At 44.1% G+C, this 18,983-nt stretch overlaps 2 protein-coding genes across 2 annotated transcripts in view; one reads left to right on the top strand and one right to left on the bottom strand.

The window, feature by feature from the left end:
* The window catches only part of GGT7 (gamma-glutamyltransferase 7), a 24,246-nt gene extending 21,727 nt beyond the window's left edge, over positions 1–2,519 (bottom strand). Inside the window, exon 1 of the mRNA XM_012637652.1 lies at positions 2,307–2,519. Within this exon, the coding sequence (XP_012493106.1) occupies positions 2,307–2,475 (169 nt within the window). The 5' untranslated portion in view covers positions 2,476–2,519. The remainder of the gene's footprint in view (positions 1–2,306) is intronic.
* Positions 2,520–7,169: 4,650 nt separating this feature from the next.
* The window catches only part of ACSS2 (acyl-CoA synthetase short-chain family member 2), a 48,222-nt gene continuing 36,408 nt past the window's right edge, over positions 7,170–18,983 (top strand). The window contains exons 1-2 of the mRNA XM_012637651.1: positions 7,170–7,508; positions 11,955–12,150. Coding sequence (XP_012493105.1) covers positions 7,331–7,508; positions 11,955–12,150 — 374 coding nt within the window. The 5' untranslated portion in view covers positions 7,170–7,330. The remainder of the gene's footprint in view (positions 7,509–11,954; positions 12,151–18,983) is intronic.

Raw genomic sequence — 18,983 nt, 5'->3', positions numbered from 1 at the left:
TTTTTTTTTTCAGTAGAGACGGGGTCTCGCTCTTCCTCAGGCTGGTCTCGAACTCCTGAGGTCAAACGATCCACCCGCCTCGGCCTCCCAGAGTCAGCATAGAACATGTTAAAGGTGATGCACTTGCAGGATATCTGGAGGCAGACACCTGGGAGAGAGAGGAACACATGGCTTGGAGCTCAGAAGAGAGGAAAGAAAGTACTCCTCAATCTTGGGGTGGTCATTGTCTAGCTCTGTTTCCCATAGGGCCTGCTATGGGGTGCCTGGCACTTGGTTTTGGGAAGTGACAGGCTAGAGGCTTAGCTGGGCACAACCAAGGTCCTGCCTAACAGGATGGGGCCACACCACTAGGTGGCACCACCAGACTGAGAACACAGGAGGCCATGCTAGCCAGCAGTCTGGTCCAGCTGTACCAAAGGAGACAAGGACCCTGCTATCAAATTGGTGTAATCATTTCAATGCCATGTCTCCCAATTTGATAGCAAGGTCCTTGGGACCTACAAGGCAAGTCTCTGGGAACCTTGGTGCACAACGTTGGCATAAGATGTAAGTTCCTAGAAGCTCAGGTGACTAGCATCTCTGCTGGATTTCTGTACAGATGAGGGCAGAGCCCATACTGAACTTGCCAAGGTACTCCCCAGGGTTTTGGAACTTTCTCCTCTGCCATTCTTTCATCCTGATATCTTCTCTCTCATTCATTTTATTCATTCAACAATTATTTATTGAGTGCCCAACAGTGAGGTGGATGCTGGAGAAAGGATAGTGAACAAAACAGTCATAGTCCCTGCCCTCATGGGTTTACAGACATGGAGTAATCACATAATTGCACAAATAAATAATCACAGGTTTTGATAAATGCTCAGACATTTATAGAGGGTCAGGAGAAAATATATCAGGGGGTTCCAATCTCTAAGTTAGAGGAGACAGGCATTCTCTGTTGAGCTGTAAGAGGAAACTAAGGCCTAGGACAGAGTAGGTGTGCCTGCTGTCACACAGTGAGTCGGGTGATGCTAAGACCAGGAGCCTCAGTCCTTTGTACTGAATAAAAGACCTGGCTTCAGGCTATTATCTGCCACACCAGGACACATCTTCCCACCCCTCTCCCTGCTCCCTCCTGATTTCAAGGCTACTCCCTCTGGAAAAGAAGTTTTGATCCTAATCCCTGATATTTGACCTCCACAGACCTCCAAAGCCCACCCTCACCACCTCCTCACCCCCATCCCATGTAGAGTGCAGTCTGGTCAGGGTGGCAGGGGCTGCTGGTCAGGGCAAGATGACCAGAAAGTTGTGGAGGGGGAGAGAATTTGGAGTTCTCAGGCTGGGAGCATCTATGGAAGGGCCAGGCTAGAGAAGCAGCATTTGCCAGGCTGGTAAGAGACAAGACTCAAGTGCAGGCACTGCAAGGAAGAGAGAGTGAGGTAGAGGGATGCTCTAATGCCAGGAAGTGACGTGGAGAGAAAGAGGGATGGGGGATGAAGGATGAAGAATGGAGGACAAGATAGAGCTGGGCCACATGGATAGGAGGGAGAGCACTAAGGAAGTAATGTTCACATAGCTCTTGGCCCCCAGGTCTCTCCCAATCCCTGCCTTCTCCCTCTTGAACCCCACCTCTTGCAATTCCTGCAGAGGGCTGAGTAGAACACAGCAAAATTCTGGAGACTGCTTCCTAGGGAGCAGGGTACCTTACCAATATCTCAGCCAGATCCATGGCTCTGGGATGGGTGGGGTAATCCACAGTACAGTGAGGGCACTCTAGTCCCCAAGGACTTTGAGAGGTCATACAGTCCATCCCCCTGTCTCCCAATACCCAGCACTCCCAGAGAGAGGGGAATCATATTCTCTTTACCCCTCCCTGGACATGAAGAGATTCTCAGACTCTCTGCTTCCCATAATCCCTGGCTGTGGGGAAGTTCTAAAGAGACAGACTGTATCCCTCTTGCTGCAGTCTCTGACTTGGTTTCTCCTATCTTGTCTTCCGTGGCTAGAGAACGGCCTGTTCTGGGTGATCACAGCTGTTCCTTAGGGTGTCCCCTCCAACATTCCTTCCTTGTTGGTTCTTCCAAGAGGTAAACTCAATCCCTCCTACCGCAGTCCTAGCATCATCTCCCTTGTCGCATCCTACGCCTCGAAGGCGGAAATGCACCCCCTTCCCCATCAGATAATTAACAGAGACAAGCGAGAAGAAGGGAGCGGTCCAGAAGAAAAGAGAAGAATTAAGGAGATGGAGGCTGGAGGTGGATGCTCAGCACAGATGGAGGACCGGGGACTTCCCAAGGCAGGGCAGGGACGGGACCAGCGGGCCTCACCGGTGTCGGGGTCTCCCAGAAAGGCGTCCTCATCCTTGCGGCCCCTTAGCGGAGCCACGGGCGCCGGCTCATCCTCCGGCAGCCGCGGGAAGCTGGTGATGCTCATGTAGTCCACGGGCGAGTAGGCGCCCAGGGCGCTCTCCTGGCTGGCCTCGTTCTCCGCCGCCATCCTCGCCCGCGCCCCCCAGCAGCGCAGCGCCTGCCGGAAGTGGCTGCGGCTGGGGGGTGTAAGAGGGCGGAGGGCGGGGCCTGAGCTCCTAGACCGCCGGGAGGGGGCGCCTCGCCCCAACCGTTGGCCACGTCCTGGCTGACTCGCCCCCGCCTGCCGAGCGCCATCTGCCTGCAGTGGGAGTGCAAGGTGCGGGTGCTTGGAGCACCTGGAGGGCAGTGTAGGGTCGGGGCAGGGGGTGGGGGGCAGAAAGCACACTGCAAGCGCGACCTCAGTGGCTCCAGGCACTTTATGTAGCCCAGGAACCAAATCCCTTCCTCCTTCCAGTCTGAATCCAGCTATTATCCTCCTTAGACCCCAGAATTCCTCCTCGGATCACAGGCCCTTTCACTGGCCACAAACCCCTCCTCAACCGCATATCCTGTCTCTGACCCCAAACTCCTCGGACCCCAGACCCCTCTTTGACTCCAAGATCCTTCTCCTCTGATCTCAGCCTCTTCCTCCTAGACCTCTTTTTCAACTTCAAACTTAGCCTTCACCTCCAACCCCCCCCCCCTTTTTTTTTTTTGAGACAGAGTCTCACTCTTTTGCCCGGGCTAGAGTGAGTGCCGTGGCATCAGCCTAGCTCACAGCAACCTCAGACTCTTGGGCTCAAGCGATCCTTCTGTCTCAGCCTCCCGAGTAGCTGGGACTACAGGCATGTGCCACCATGCCTGGCTAACCTTTTTCTATATATTTTTAGTTGTCCGATTAATTTCTTTCTATTTTTAGTAGAGACGGGGTCTTGCTCTTGCTCAGGCTGGTTTCGAACTCCTGAGCTCAAACAATCCGCCCGCCTCAGCCTCCCAGAGAGCTAGGATTACAGGCGTGAGCCACCGCGTCCAGCCTTCCTAACCCCTTCTTAATCCCCCACCCATGCTTCATCCGCAGACCGCTTCTTCACCTGCAGACCCCTCCTTGAACAACAGATCCTTCCACTGATCTCAGATCCCTTCCTGTACCTGACACTTTTCAGATTCCTCTTTCAACCACACCCTTTCTGGGACCCCTTACCTATCAGCATAGGAGAATGATTCTGAAACTTCAGTGTGCATTAGGATTTTTGAAAGCAGATCCCCAGATTCCACTCCAGAGGTCATAATTCAGTAGGCTGGGATGAGTTCCTTGGAACTTGAATATTTTCCATCATTTTAAGAGTTTTTTGTTTGTTTGTTTGTTTTAGAGACAGGGTCTTGCTCTATTGCCCAGGCTGTAGTGCAGTGATGTGATCATAGTTCACTGCATCCCTCCCTGCTCAGCCTCCTGAGTAGCTGGAACTGCAGGCGTCAGCTACCAAACCTAGCTAATTTATTTATTTTTTTGTAGGGGAGGGGCATGTCTCAATATGTTGCCCAGGCTACTCTTGAACTCCTAGCCTCAAGTGATCCTCCTATCTGGGCCTCCCAAATTGTTCAGATTACAGGTGTGAGCCACTGAACCTGGACATTTTTTTTGCGTTTTGATGTGGCTCTGGAAACTACACTTTGAGAAAGAAGTTATGGTGGTGGCAGTAGGGCAGGCGTGGGGTATGGTGGGGGATAGGTCTCTACGGTCTGGGTGTCTCGGTTCTATTCCTGGTGCTACCACTCAGACACTGTGTGATCTTGGGCAAGACACAATCTTCCCGAGTATCAGTTTCCTCATCTGTAAAACGGAGAGATAATAGTATCTGTTAGAGGGTTGTCATGAGGATTACATAGCAAATGGAAAGCACTTAGTATAGGGCTTGACACCTACTCAATAAATGCCATCATCATCATCATCATCATCGCCTTAATCTCACAGATTCTTTTCGTTTGTTTGTTTTTGAGACAGAGTCTTGCTCTGTTGCCCCAGCTAGTGTACAGTGGTATCATCATATCTCACTACAATCTCAAATTCCTGGGCTCAAGTGATTCTCCTGACTCAGCCTCCAAGAGGCTGGGGCTACAGGCGTGCACCATCATGCCTGGCTAATTTTTCTGTTTTTAGTAGAGACTGGGTCTTCTTCTTGCTCTTGCTCAGGCTGGTCTTGAACTCCTGGGGTCAAGTGATCCTCCCTTCTCAGCCTCCCAAAGTGCTAGCATTACAGACATGAGCCACCACACCCAGCCTCTCAAAGATTCTTATTCTGTCCAAACCCATCCATCCTCTCTCTACTCTCTGGAATTCCAATCACACTATAACTTGCACTACTTCCCCATCTCCAAGGATGAGAGAGGTTCTCTATCCTATGAGGCCTCTGGTCCAAACTTCTATTGTGCAGTCCACAGGAAGAGGGGCAGGGGCTGGTCAAGCACCTGGACAAACATCCCCTCTCTTCCCAACCCCAGACTTCAGGCTCACAGAAAATCTACTATGGGCACAGCAGCTGCAGTACCACCTATAGACAGGAGGAGACAGTAGTGGGTCAGGACCAGCTCTAGGGTTTGGAGTAGGACTGGGGAGAAAGAATAGGAAGGAGAGAGAAGGGTATTCAGAGCTTCTGTGGTGGGGGTGGGGTGGAGAGGATGACTGCCTACAGATAGAATTGTACTCATTGTGTGTGCCTTCCTCCCGGTAGAGAGGCTCTTATCATTTCAGTTTCTTATCTTCTCCATAGGGCCTATTATGCCATAGTGAGGTCTCATCCCCCAGTGGGCCCTGTCCCCACTAAATGTGGTCTGTGCCCCTCAGTGCAGTCCACTCCCTCAGTGTAGTTTGAGGCCCCTCAATGGGTTTGTGTCCTCTCAGTGGGGACCATGTCTGTAGTAAAGTCTTAGTAAAATCTATATCCTCTGTATTTCCTAGGGGGAAATCCATGTCCCCTCTGTAGGGTAAATGTCCTGCAATGCCATTCATGTCCTATTAGCAGCACCCAGACCCCTTTAGTCGGATCTGAGAATCCTCAGCAACATCCGTGCTCCCTAAGTGGAGTCCATGTACCTTCAGTGAAGTGTGTGTCCCCTCAGTGCAGCTGATGTCTCCTCGATGAAGTATCTGTCCCCTCAATGGAGTCCATGTCCAGTCCAAGAGGTCTGTGCCCCTTAAGTGAGCCCTGAGATCAGGATTGAGTAGGCTCTGGATCATATGTCTGATCATGGAGAGATTTTTTTTTTTTCAGTTTAGGGTGTGCTGGGCTTATGGGCAGCTTGGCAGAGGGCAGTGGAGCAGGTGGGAAGGGAGGCTGGGCTAGGTGGGGTTACATGCCCTGTGTAGGCTTCAGGAGGTGGGGGCTGCCTGCTTCAGGTCTTAGAATCACTCTTGACATTAGATATTTAAGAATCCTCAGCTGGGTGTGGTGGCTCACACCTGTAATGCTAGCACTCTTGGAGCCTGAGGCGGGAGGATCACTTGAGCTCAGGAGTCTGAGACCAGCATGAGCAAATGCAAGACCTCATCTCTACTAAAAATAGAAAAATTAGCCAGATGTCATGGCACACACCTGTAGTCCCTGCTACTTGGGAGATTGAAGCAGGAGAATTGCTTAAGTCCAGGAGTTTAAGGTTGCAGTGAGTTATGATGACACCACTGCACTCCAGCCAGGGCAACAGAGCAATACCCTGTCTCAAAAAAAAAAAAAAAAATCCTTCCTGCCTTGACAGCCAATCTGTGAACTGATGAGTGAGGTAGCCCCTTCCTGGCAGTGCAGGTGGGAGATGGAGGGTCCTGTCTGACTTCTTTCTGGGATGGAGGGGCTAGTGGGAAGCCAGAGGTAGTTGAGCCCAGGTTGTGGCAAGTGGGGAGAGGGAGTCCTTTGGTGAAGTAAAGAAATTGGGAAGGAAAGACGAGAATGTGAATGACTTCGCCTATTCAAACAGACTTTGGTATTTTACCAGCCTTAGCTTTAGCCTGATGAGGAAGTAAAACTAAACTTGCAGTTAGGGAACTTAGGTTTGGCCCTGACTTGGTGGTTGTTTGCTCTGTGATATTGCGCAAGTTCATTCCCTTTCCTGGGTTTACTATTTGTGCCAATTAGGCAATTAAGTGTTGGGTTTATTATCAAAGATCTGAAGGCACCTCCTAGTCTTCACTTAATGAGTCTTGTACTTTACCTCTGGACGGAGATTTAAGAAGGCAAGGTGATTGAAGGCATATCCTTAAAAGTAGGAGAAAATCTGAGCAGACGTCAGGGTTAGCAGAGAGGCGGTCCTGTCCCCCGGGGCTATGTCCTCAGGGTTGTGGGAAAATTTTTTCCTGAGGACGGAATGGGGGTGTTGTTCAGAGAAGAGAACCTTGGAGGGGAGGGTGTCATCTGCAAGGGACCTTACTTCACCTGGCTTTTCAACTCGGTGGAGTAACAGGACTGTGCAATCAGACCACGGGGCAGCTCCGCCATGGGCCTTGACCCAACTCCTCCCGTTAGCCCAGTCCTTGCCCGCTCGAGCCCCGCCCTAATCCAACCCCTCATCTGTCAGTTCAAGACCCCACCCCACCCTGGTCACTCCATGGCTCTACCTCCTCTCCGGTCACATCCAGCCCGGCTACTCCCCATCACTCCATGGGCCCACCTCCTCTCCTGTCACGCCCGGCCCCGCCCCTTTCTGTCATTCCATGGTCCCACCCTCTCTCCTATCCTGTCACTCCCGGCCCCGCCCCTGCTGCTTTCACTGGACGGTTCCACTCCTTCCGGCAAGTCAGTTCCGCCCCTATCCTTCGACTTATCAGTGCAGTATTTCTGTCTTTGAGAACTATGACCCCGCCCCTCTAGGAAATCCGCCCACCTCTCTGCCTAAGCCCCGCCCCCGCCCCACTCCGCCCCACTAGAGTAAGGCCCCGCCTCTAGGTCGATCTGTTTTCCCCGCCCGGGCACCCGTGGCGACCGCAAAGGCGGTTTCGGTGCTCGAAACTTGACGCGATGGGGCTTCCCGAGGAGCGTGGCCGGAGCAACAGCGGGAGCAGGGGCCAGGAGGAAGCTGGAGCCGGAGGCCGGGCGCGGAGTTGGTCTCCGCCGCCTGAGGTCAGCCGCTCCGCGCACGTCCCCTCGCTGCAGCGCTACCGCGAGCTGCACCGGCGCTCTGTGGAGGAGCCGAGGGGTGAGGCCGGGCCCGGGCGGGTCAGGGGGGCGTCGGTGAGCAGAGGAGCGGGCGTTTCCCGAGGGATTTGGGGGCTCCTTTGGGAAGTTGAAGCGTCCATGAGGAAATAGAGGTTCTGTGAGTGAAGAATTGCAGTTCTTTGAGGAGAAGGAAAAGGGATCCCGGGAGGAGATGGGGTTCTATGAGGAAAAGGAGCGTTTTTGTGAGGAGATGAGGGTTCCATGGGAGTTGGGGAGTTCCTCGGAGACTTGGGGGAGAGGGGTCCGTGAGGAGAGGAAGCGTTTTGCAAGGAGATGATTCCGTGAGGAGATGCGGGGTTCGGTGACGGAAGCGAGGTTCCTTGAGACTGGGGGAGTCAGCGAAGAGAGTGAAAGTTTCATGAGAAGGGGAGTTCCTGAGGCGAAAAGAGGGGCTCTACGGGGAGACGGGACGTCTTGAGGGGAGGAGTAGAACTTTCTTTGCCTCCCTTTGACATGAGCGCAGCCATTGCCTCCTGAGACCTTTAACCTGTGAACTGTTGAGGGGCAATAACAGGTCTAGTTCCCATCTTGGGACCCTCAAAATTAGTAATGAGGTCCCAGATTTATTTTTAATATATTAAAAATCCCAATGGAAATTACCCAGTATAAGACTGAACCAGTCGCTAAAATGTCAACTTTAAAAAAAAACCAGCGGGCTGGGATTATAGTAAGTCAGAGATTTGATAAATGGTTCCATGTCTTTAAAAATGTGTGAGGAAAATTTCCTGCCTTTGCTCTCAGTCTGGGTAAGGGGTCAAAACTGCACCCCATTCGGGAGGCAGCATGAGGTTTGGTTGTGGGACAAGCATGGGCTGCAAATCAAACCCAGAAAAACTTAGATTTAAACCCTAGTTTTGCAACGCATTTACTGTGGGGTCTTAGGCAGATTTTTAACACATTAACTGCCACGTGAGTCCTATTTAATTCACTCTAGTTTTGAGCCCGGGGCCTCGTGAAGCCTATGTAACTCACACGTCTCTTTACTTTGGGAGTCCTGTGAACTATTTTTCAAGTTGCATATAACTCACGCACAGAAAACCACAAGAAATAACACATTTTTCATTAAATTAGAAAGGATCGTTTTGCTTTCGAAAGTTTTGTTTGATTTTTGTAATAAAACACTGTGGCTCTAAGAAAAAAAATTTTTTTTCTAGAGTGACAGTCAATGTGTTAAACATGTCTGAGATTCCTTTTCTTCATCTATAAGATAGGAATAACAATACTTGCCTCATTGGTTTATATGAGGACTAAAGTGTGTAATAAGTAAAGTGTGCACTATAGAGTGCCTGATGCACAGTAGACAGTCAATAAATGGTGGTTAGTTTGATAATAATAATAACATGGACAAAGTAGTTACTGAATAATGCAAGACAGGATTGGGGGGGCAAGGGCAACATACGTAACCTAAACATCTGTACCCCCATGATATGCTGAAATAAAAAAAAAAAGACAGGATTGAATCAAGTGTAAAGTGGGGGAGTTGGAGTTGGAATTTTGAACCAAGGCAGTCTTTTTTTTTTTTTTTTTGAGACAGGGTGTCGCTGCTCTGTCGCCCCAGCTAGCATACAGTGGTATCATCCTAGCTCACTGCAACCTCAAACTCCTGGGCTCAAGCAATCCTCCTGCCTCGGCTTCCCAGAGTGCTAGGATTACAGGCATGAGCCACCGCGCCACTGTAAAGCAGTCTTGACTGCAGAGCCTGTATCATAATAGCAATGCTATTCCGTTTCCCTGACCTTACAGTATGCTTTTCACCAAATTCTGTCAAATACTCCCTGAAAATGTCTTTTTCAATTCCCAGAGATCCTTTTAAATCAAGGAAGTAGGCTTTTCTTTTCATTCAATTCCCTTCTCTTCAATTTACCTTTTTTTTCAGTTCTCAGAGATCCTTTTTTAAATCAAGGGAGTAGCCTCCTAATTTATTCTCTTTCCTAGTCTCACCACCTTCAATCTCTCTGGTAGATTTATCTAAACACCATTAGATTGATATTATGGAAATACTACTTTCATATGTCACTGCAAAAACTTGCAATAGCTCCCTGTTTCCTGCAGTTTCAAATTAAAATTCTGCTTTTCTTTAAAGTCCTCTGGATAATCTAGCCCCACCCCACCTCTCCATCCTTATCTCACACTGCTCCCTACCACACCCATCATTCTAGACAGGTCATTTTCTTTGTTATCCTGGATACACACCTGTTCCCACCTTCTTGCCTTTGCCATTTCCTTCTGCTCCTCTCTACCTAGTCAAACTCCACCAATTCCACAGAGCATTCCTTGATCACCTCAATTCATACTCATCTTTTTCCTCTTCTGAACTTCTTCAGTACTTAGAATTTATAGCAACGAAACAACCAGATCCTGCCACATGCACACGTAGACACACACACACACACACACACACAAACACACATACATACATACATACACACCTCTACAAAAAAAAAAAACTAAGTGAGCATAAAACTCAGTTTTCTTCACTCCTTGTTGATAGACATAAATTTGGTTCATAAATGGTTTTATATAATATGTGCCTACTATCATCACTTAAAAATATTTTTGAATATTTGTATTCTGGTATTTGAATATATTTCAATATAATTGACTATTTGGACTAGCTGTTTGGTCCCTGAGAGAGTTTCCTTTACTTCCTGAGCTTCAGTTTTCTCATCTATAAAACTGGGATAACTAAAGCATACTTTATAGGACCATAATATCATAAAGATTAAATGAGATTAGTCCAGTCCCTGATACATGAATGGCATTCACTAAATACCAGTTCCTATTTGCTTTCTCTTGAATGGCTATTTAGTATTCCATTGTATTACTACTTGAATTGCTAGTTTTTATCAGTTTGGTATTGTTGGGCTTTTGGATTGCCTCTAACTTCACTATTATAAATAGCGTTGCTGTAATCATCTTTTTAGTAATCATTTTTTTTCCTTTGGGATTATTTCTTGGAGTATATTCCCCAAAGTTGAATTAGCAGATAAAAGGGTATAAAATGTTTTATGGCTCTTGTCAGGCATTGCTGTGCTGTCCAATAAGATTGTGCCAATTTTTTTCAATGCCATTATTGTGTAATAGTATCTGCTTTCTTAAGACCACACCAGACATTGGGTTTAATCATTTTTTCAAATCTTTGCTAGTTTTATAGGTATATAATGACACTTTGGGATCGATTTAATTTGGTTTTCATTAATGTATCACAAGGTTGTGCACCATGTGATTTAGCTTTCAGTTATATTCTATCTTGTACATTAAAAATATTTCATGTATTAGTCTTATTTCTCCAACTAAGTTGTATAAACTCTAAATCATGTAACTTTGAACAAATCTCTTACCCTCTATGAATTTGGTTTTGTATGAAATGAAATGAGGGGGTGATAATCTCTAAGGTTTCTTCTATTGTTCTGGTTCTAAGTGTCTCTCTCTCCTCCAACTCTTAATCCAGTACTCAGAATATCCTAAATTCTCTGCATTCAAATATTTTACCTGTTGAGTATATTTTCTCCAGAGGAGCCAGGCACATATTTTAAGAATGTGAATCTGATCATGTCACTCTTGCTTAAAACCCTTCAATGGATTTCCATTGCTCTTGAGATAAATACCAAATTCCTTATCATACACCCAAGAATTGCATGATCTGCCCAGATTATGCATCAATTCCTGCTATTCTTTCTCTTAGTGTTTCAGCCTTAGGGAGTTCCTCTTAACATATACCCTTGTCCCCTTCCATCCCATAGTACCCCGGTAAGGGAGTGGAAAAAACTCCTAATCATCTTTCAGATTTTAGCAAAAATGTCTTTCTCAGGGAAGTACAAATTTTGACTTAATAACTGTGTAACTTTGGACAAGTTATTTGACCTCTCTGAGCCTTAATTTTCAAATTCATGAAATGAGAAAGGCCTCCCTCCTAGGGTTGTAGTAAGGACTAGATGAGCTAATACATATAAAAATCTTAAAGCAATAGCTGGCATATAATGAGTAACACTTGTGCAAGTAGAGGTAGGAAAAGGAGATGCTCAAATAATTGCTGAGAGAGAATGAACAAATTAAGAGAAGAAAGAAAGGGTCATGTGAAGCTCTGTGAGTAAATAATTTCTTCCTTTCACTAATTACTTCATTTAAAAATTACTGATTGCCTGCTACGTGCTTGGCATTGTGTTAGGTACTGGGTGGCTACAATTTGAATAGGTGGTGAAAAATGGATAGGCAGTTTTGAGGACAGAAGGATGAATTTCAGTCAAGATTCAGTGCACAGGAATAGAAGACGGTTTAGGAGAGTGGTAGATGGTAAGATGAGGTAAAGGAGAGACCCAGGTGGTAGGGAAGTTGGGACTTAGTCTTGTGCATAGAATGATAAGCCATCTGATGATAAATATGTCTGAGAAGCTTAGTGATGTTGGGGTTTCCCTTTCTGTTGCAGAGTTTTGGGGAAACATTGCCAAGGAATTTTACTGGAAGACTCCATGCCCTGGCCCGTTCCTCCAGTACAACTTTGATGTGACTAAAGGGAAAATCTTCATTGAGTGGATGAAAGGAGCAACTACCAACATCTGCTACAATATACTGGATCGAAATGTCTATGAGAAAAAACTTGGAGATAAAGTTGCTTTTTACTGGTAAAAATATCTATCTTATAGTTGTGACAGATAAAAGCAGTCACCTCTCATATAGTATTTCACAGTTCAAAAAATACTTTAAAATCCATTAACTCATTTGATGCTTACAACAAGCCAGTAGTATAAGCAAAATATCATTAACTTAATGTCTCAGATGAGGAAAAATAACTCAATGAAGTTAAATGACTTCCCTCAGATGACATAAATAGTATGTGAGAGAGTTGACATTCAAAGCCAAGCATCCTGACTGCTTGGCTTGTGGTTGGAGAGGAAGAAGTGACGTGGATAAATGGAAGAGAATAGAACTGAGCAGTTTTCTTTCTTATTCTTGTTTTGGGAGGAAAATAGGTATTGAGTTTTTCACCACCATCACCATTATCATTACCTTTTATTGGATTATCTCCTTTGATGCTTACAACAACTACAAAAACACTGTTTGTTTTCCTCATTTTACATGTGTGAAAACTGAATTTCCGAGAAGTTAGGTGACTTATCTTAAGTCAAAAGCTAGCAAGAAGCAGGGCTGAGATTCAAACCCAGGCAGTGTAATACAAAACTTACACTCTTAGCATGATACATACTGCCCCTTTAATTCCTTACCTTGGCCTCTCAACAGCTTTGCAAAATAGGTATTCTTAGTTCCATTTTATAGGTGAATAAATGAAGCATAGAAGGATTATGTAGTGAATAAAGTCATAGAGCGAGTGAGTGGTAGAGCCAGGATTCAAACTCAAGACTATTTGACTCATCGCTTATATCACCAGGCCATGTGGCCTCCCCAGAGGGAACTTTCTAAGATCCCCCTCTCCCAACAACTTAGCTCTCTAGGAGGTATTACTGTAGTGAATCCAAATAGGACCTTGAAATTCCAGTAATTGGGGTGTTGCTTCTGGTACCACCTATGAGCACTCTGAGAACTGATCTATTTTTTAAGCTAGCCAATAGGGGCAGGTTGTATGCTTCGTGGAAGAATTAAATTGGAACTCACTCAACATTTGTCCAGTTTGTGTAAAATATTAAGAGTCCTAACCTCAGAGACAGGAAACTTAGGTTCTCATTCCAACTCTACTATTAACTTTGTGTGTAACCACAAGCAAGGCATTTAACTGTCTGAGAATCAGTTTCCTCTTCCATAAAATGGGGATAATAATTTTACTCTTGTCTTTCTCACTGGATTTTTATAAGAATTAAATGAGATAATGTTGTAAAAACATTTATTTATTTATTGGGGAACATACAAATGTGAGCACTTTATTATCACATTACCATTGCTTCATTGGAGATCACTTTGCCACTCACTGTTACATCTGTTGAGACTCTTTTTAGCTCCTGCTCTAGTGCTTTATAGTTGAGCTCAGCTGACACTTGAGTCCACCTCCTAGACTCTTTAAGGATCAGAAAACCTTAAAAGATCTGCAAAGGAGATGCTGCGTCTGAATTTGTTCCCTGGTTTGAAACTCAGGTGCCTGAGGAAAGACTGAGAATATATAGGCCAGAGTTTTCAATCACTGGAGATTGCTCCAGAATCCTGAGGCATTTTCTTTCTTGAGACACTAGTTCACCTATCACCCTTTACTGAACAACCTCTAGAGAGCCTCTCTTTCTCCATTTGTAAAATGAAGGGAGTAGACTAGATCAGTGTTTTCCAAAGAATGCTTCAGGAACCACTAATGACTGGAGATACTAGCAGGGGTTTCTTCAAGAAATAAAATGAATGAGTCTGAGAAACACTACATAATAGATTGCCTTTGTGTGGGAGTCCCAATGTATTTGAACAAAGTAAAGTCTCCAAGAAGTCCTGCCATAGAGATACCTGATTAATTCTTTTTAAATGTGGGATTTCCCAAATTTATTTGGGCCCCAAACACTTTACAGCATGCTATTAGTACCATGAGTGGTGGTATTCCATGGAACAACGATTTGGGAAGCACTGGATTAAATAGTCTCTAAATTTACTTCCAGAGCATAATTCTGTAACTCAACAAGATATCCTCATTCCATTTTTATATTGGTCACTCCCTCAAGAATTGTTAAAGATACTAGATTCTCAGCCCTGTTAGGTGTTATGGATACTAGGATAGAGTGGTAGGAGACAAGTACCATATGGGCAATTATTATTCAATTCTTTTATGTTTATAGTAAAGCAAAAGCAAACTACAAATAAATCACATTTGTTACAAGAAAGTAAAGTTCAAATATGCCAGATATGTGGTTACTTCCCTTTGTTACCTCCATATTTTTAAATTATATACTTATACTGCTATTTATCTTTTTTGAAGAAAGTATTGATTTCTTGTTATGAGAGATGAGAATTTAGTCCCACCCTCCCTATATAATTATAGCTGTTTTCTAGTTAATTTAAAATCACTGTTTACATAATAATAACATAGCTATATTTTCTTTTATGTACAGATTTTTGTTTTCTCTGAAGTTAATAATTGCTTACCATTTTTTAATACTATTTAAGCCTTTATCATATACTTAATTTTTCCAAACTCTTTATCATATAGTTTATTCTAAGTCCTCTTTTTCCCCCAAAGTCCCTCCTCTTGGAGCCTACTTTCTTTCTGCTCTAATTTGTATTACTGTTTTAAAAAAATGACATCTTTTTAGTGATTTGCTCCAGTTGATATATTAATATTGATACTTCTTATAGAGCCATAGTATGACTTTCTTCTTGACTTAAACTGTGCCATTTAGATAGCTATAGTGGCATTAGCAAGCCATATTTGTTGTTTATTCTTTGTTTTGGGGCGTGCATTATATATACACTGATATAATCCACAAAGGAAATGGTGCTCTTAGGAAAATACTCCAATTAGCCAAAATAGAACCATATTAAGGAAGAATTTGGCCTTTTACTTTTGTCTTGACACATTGCAGATGTTCATGGAATAACAGTATTTTTAGAACTTGAAGCAACTGTTAGAGTCCATCTAGGTAGGCCAGCTCTTTTTATATAATCAGTAGATTAAGGGCCAAAGAAGATAAGTGATTTGCCTAAGGGTCATATACCTGTTTGAAGACAGAACTGAGACTAATCTCCAGATATTCTCACTCAGTCGACTATTCTTTTTTTCACATGATATTACCTCATTATTCTAGTAGTCCAACACTTGGCTGTGACAGATGAAAAGAGAAATTAGCCATATTAGTCAAATTAACTTAAAATTAATTTGCTTAAAAATATTAGATAAAATGTGCTATCAGGTTTAAATGTCCCAGATCCTGGTCTCATGGAGTTTGTATTCTATTTGGGAAGACTAAATAGGCCTATATAAAACAGTCTGAAAGCAGTTATGGGCCAAACTACAAAGAGCCACTTATACAAATAGTTCACACAAAGGAAAAAGCATTATAAGGAGGCAGGATAACGTAAAGATTAAGAGGAGAATGGGTTTTGGTGTCAGACTAACCTAGTCTGAGTCCTATTTCTGCCAGTAACTAGCTGTCTGATCTTGGACAAGTTACTTAACCTCTTTGAGCCTCAGTTTTCTCAACTGTAATATGTGGATAAAAGTAGCTTTTATCTCATGGAGTTGTCAATTGAGTAGTATTGAATAGGATAACAAACCCACGTGTCAAGTTCCTGGCACATAGAAAGCACTTAATATTAGCCACCATTATTGTTATATTGGGACGGTAGGAAGACCAAGACTGTTTGGAGTAAAAGGTTTATGCAGGGAACAATTTATTCATTCAATAAATACTTACTGAGAACTTACTATGTGCCAGGTACTACTCTGAACAAAACAAAGTTCCTGCCCCCATGGAGGTTGTAATCCAGCTTGAGGAGACAGACGATAATAAAAAAAAAAATAAACCGATAACTATATGACAGGTAGCAATAAGTGCTGTAGAAAAATACAGAGCAGAATAAGGGAAAAGAGAATGATAATGCAGAGTAGAGGCTGATAAGGGAAGAACCTTCCGATAAAGGTGACATTTGAGTAGAGATCTGAAGGAAATGATGGAGTGTGCCATACAGATAGTTGGGGTGGGGAGAGGAAAGGGCAAGGAAAGAGCAAATGTGCTGCTGCCTGATGTGCTCAAAGACTAGATAGGAAGTTAGTGTAGCTTAAGCAGTATGAGCTAGAGAAAGAGTAGTATTGAGATTAGCAGGGTGCTAGATCATGTCGAACATTGAAAGCCAATGTAGACTTTGGCTTTTATTCACGATGAAACAGGGGACCACTAGACAATCTCAAGCATAGATGTGACAATGATTTGGCTTATGTTTAGAATCTAATTTTTGTGTTGAGAATAGATGATAGAAGAGCAAAAGTAGGAACAGGGAAACCAATTAGGAGGCTATTACAGAAATCCAGGTGAGAGATGATAGTGGTTATTTTAGAACATAGTAGTCATTGTGAAGGTGGTTAGTAGTGGGTCAAAATCTGGATCTATTTTGAATGAAGAGCCCATGGAATTGGCTGACTTGGATTGGATGTGGGGAGTGAAAGAAAGAGGAATCAAGGTTGTCTTCAACAGTGGATGAAGTCCAGGCATGGGAGATCTTGACTGTTTTTGAAGACCTATGAAAGGGTTTAATGGAGGGGAATATAGTGATCACAGTGGAGCTTAAGAAGATTAATCTGGATATGTATGGAAGTAGGAGTGTGATGGGAGTGTGAAGCCAGAGAACTGAGAGTTTGATATTCATGGTAGAGATGCCTGAACTGGGTTGCTGCTGGTGGGAATGGAATGGAAAGATAAAATTTTAGAGTAATTTAGAGGAAAGAAACCTGCACAGGTAACTGGGTGTGTAGATGGTGGGGAGATGGGGAAGAGTCAAGGATTTTCTTAGTCTGTATAACACTGACTCTTTCAAAGGCATACGTTCATCTGATCCAAGGGCTAAATTTGCCCTCCAAAGCAAGACTTTGGTTCTAACCTCTCTTGCGCTGTCTTAGCCTTAGTGTGGGAAGTAGGAGTGTTAGTGGGGATTTATGGGTATGTGTGAGAGAAGATGATCAGTGACAAAGTGTTGGAATAGTCATTCAGGGAGAGCTGGTCAGTGAGGGTGTTAGAGATAGCTGAAGGAGTGGGAGCTTGCTAGTTAAAGGGATACCAGGGGATAGTAGGGGATTTGGGGGATTAATTAAAGAATTTATGGGGAGAGAGTGTAAAGAGTGGTTGAGGCTAATATTCTGGTCGTTTATACTAGCTTCTCAATCTCTGTATTATTCCAGGAGAGGTGCCCAGTCACCAAAGTCTGACAAATTTGGCATAGCTGATTCCTTCCCTTGTTTACTTTGGGTTGCTTATGGCTCTCATTATCTCTGAGCCACCTAAACCCTCACTGTCAGCTGAAATTACTGCTGTCTCTTCATGGGTTCTCACTATATTTCAATCCTTCTTTAGTAAGTGGAGTTTCTGAGAAGCAGATGACTTTAGGAATGATCTTAGGACAGAAGCTCTGTTCTCAGGATCCCTGTATGCTCCTGAGTATGAATTCCAGAGTATGATATTTGAAACTCCCCAGATCCCTGTTGGGGTATGTGTGAATGTGTGTATTTGAGAAGGTGGGTGTGGTTGGGAAGGTGAGACAAGTCCATGTTCTGACAAGGAGAAGATTTGTCAAGATGACATGGAAAACCAGAGCCCTAGAGTATATTGTCTTATCATTCATGTCCAGGGACTCTGTAAATTATTTAGGTCCATGTTCTGGAGTTCACTTTAGTGATATGGGTAGGTAGGGACTTTTTTTTGCCCTCAATCTATATGTTCACTGGGTTCACAACAGTGTATCTACTAATTAAATTATACTTGGTAAAGAAAACCATTTGAGAAAGAAGATGGCTTCAGACCATTCTCTTCTCTCTGGGCCTTTCTTTTGTGGGAGTGGTAGGAGATATACTACAGATACTCTGCATGGTCCCTTCCATCTTTTTATTTTACTATTAATTTTAGTAAAGTCATTTTATTGATCTTTATATTTATTACCTTTTATGTTCTGAGTTTTTTGTTTTTGTTTTTAGAGACAGGGTCTTGCTGTGTCACCCAGGCTGGAGTGCCTTGGTGTGATCATAGCTCATTGCAGCCTCCAACTCTTGGGCTCAAGTGATCCTCTTGCCTCATTTAAAAATTTTTTTTTTGTAGAGACGGTGTGTGTGTGTGGCAGGGTGGGGGTGTCTTGCTATGTTGCCCAGGCTGGTCTCAAACTACTGGCCTCAAGCTATCTCCCTACTTTTTAGCCTCCCAAAGTTCTAGGATTACAGGTGTGAACCACCAAGCCCAGCTGCCTTCCATCTTTGATCTTCCAGTATTCTATGATTGTTTCTGAAGAGGAAGAGGTTTTTAGAAGTTCTGTTGAAACTGTTTGCCTGTGGTGACTCAGTAGGCAGACTGAGTTTCTGTTGAAATGGTAAGAAATAGGATTTTAGAAGCTTTGGGGTGAAGGGGCTGAGGAAGGAATCTGCTTTCCTTGCCTAGGGGTAGTTTGTGGCTGGTAGCATAAATACTTGAAGCTAATGGGAGATATGTGGGAAATAGCTGTTGTTGGGAGCAGTCTTTCTCTACTTGAATTGGATGAGCAGATTGTGGAGGAGAGCTGGAGGATTTCATGTTTAAGGTGGATTTTTAATCTTCTCTCACTTCTCCCTGACTTTCATGACCCTTGACACTTTATAGAATCCCTCCCTAAAGTGGTGAAAAAAAAACAATTAGGCTATGCTTTCCAAGTCACTTTTTTGGAAGTAGGTAGCATGTGAATAATAAATGTATTGCTCTTAAGACTATGTCTTGAGGCCTGTTTCAGTGTTCTGAGCTCTATATCAGCTACCTGAGTTTTTGTCTGGGCCAACTTCTTCTTTTTTTTTTTTTTTTTTAAT

The sequence above is a fragment of the Propithecus coquereli genome, unplaced genomic scaffold (genome assembly GCF_000956105.1).
Source record: "Propithecus coquereli isolate 6110/MARCELLA unplaced genomic scaffold, Pcoq_1.0 Scaffold122, whole genome shotgun sequence".
Taxonomy (NCBI): Eukaryota; Metazoa; Chordata; class Mammalia; order Primates; family Indriidae; genus Propithecus; species Propithecus coquereli.
Note: the sequence above shows the minus strand (reverse complement) of the source record. Positions and strands in the feature narration are given on the sequence as shown.